The 1,059-nt window shown below is 35.6% G+C and overlaps 1 protein-coding gene across 1 annotated transcript; it reads left to right on the top strand.

Annotated features, from left to right (window-relative positions):
- The first annotated feature begins 6 nt into the window (after nucleotides 1–6).
- On the top strand, nucleotides 7–413 carry LOC112463650 (diamine acetyltransferase 2-like). The gene is made up of 2 exons (XM_025030149.1): nucleotides 7–124; nucleotides 203–413. Exons 1-2 carry the CDS (start codon nucleotides 44–46, stop codon nucleotides 371–373), a joined length of 252 nt encoding a protein of 83 aa, XP_024885917.1. The 5' UTR covers nucleotides 7–43; the 3' UTR covers nucleotides 374–413.
- The last annotated feature ends 646 nt before the right edge of the window (nucleotides 414–1,059 follow it).

The raw sequence follows: 1,059 nt of genomic DNA, 5'->3' as shown, positions 1-1,059 counted from the left end.
TACTGTCTCTTATTACACTTATTCCACATGGTGTGGAAAGTCCATGTATCTGGGTGATATCTACGTGAAGCCGGATTTTCGAGGGAAACATGTCGGCAGCATGCTTCTCAAAGCAGTCGCGAAGGTATAACATTTGAATTAGGATTACGCCGATTACGGATTACGATATGTGATATGCGCCTGATTCTGAAATAATTTGCAGGAAGCAGTTGAGAACGGCTGTCACAAATTAGACTTTGTGGTTCTCAACTGGAACCCAGCGCAAGAGTTTTACAAGAGATTTGGAGCCAGTGATGTGACAGTCAACGACCAGTGGCACTCTTATTATATCTCTGAAGGAGATTTAAAAAAAATAGCATCTGATTGCGAATAGCGTAAAAGTATTTTGATTAATTTTGGGAGCGGCAATTATTTTATTATATACATATATGTATCTAATGTACATGAAATAAACTTTAAAATTAATAAAAGTTTAATAAAAAATTCCATATAAATTGTTTTCTTAATTTGAAGTAATACACATACTGTATCAAATAATATATGAATATTTTGTTTTTAATTTTTTTAAGTCAAATCCGTTTACGCGTCCTTTCTTTTTTCAATTTAAAACACGTGTGTTGTCCCTCATTTCGCAACGCATAAGATGCTTAGGGCCTTGGCCTTGGCACATAGAAAAACTTAAGCAGTAAAACGTAAGCAGTAAGAAATCAACGGTATGGATTCGCTACCGCTTAAGGCCGTGCCTTAAGTTCTTGACTGTGATTGGCTGATTTGCTTACTGCTTGAGTTTAAGTTTTTCTATGTGCCACGGCCGTAAACGTCAATCTAACCTCTTTGTCTATAGAGGTTAGATTGACATGTAGACTATGCGTGTTATCTGCACATAATAAATGTAACTTAGATAGTATCAGATTAGGTCACTCAAGGAATTGCAGGTTGCAAGCATTAGGTTTGCTTCCTTCCAGTTGTATATACGTGACATTCTCACTACTTTTGAAAGATTCACATTTATTGTGATACTTGAAGTCAGGATCTATATTAATTTATTTACAATGTCTG

The sequence above is a fragment of the Temnothorax curvispinosus genome, unplaced genomic scaffold, assembly GCF_003070985.1.
Source record: "Temnothorax curvispinosus isolate PA1 unplaced genomic scaffold, ASM307098v1 QBEX01013513.1, whole genome shotgun sequence".
Lineage (NCBI taxonomy): Eukaryota > Metazoa > Arthropoda > Insecta > Hymenoptera > Formicidae > Temnothorax > Temnothorax curvispinosus.
This window is presented reverse-complemented; position numbering and strand designations above follow the sequence as displayed.

Bases quoted from the DNA above. Each gene is read 5' to 3' on its own strand.
- LOC112463650 (XM_025030149.1), top strand. From the start codon at position 44: ATGTATCTGGGTGATATCTACGTGAAGCCGGATTTTCGAGGGAAACAT. The intron at 125-202 runs GTATAACATTTG...AATAATTTGCAG, and splicing joins TTCTCAAAGCAGTCGCGAAG to GAAGCAGTTGAGAACGGCTG.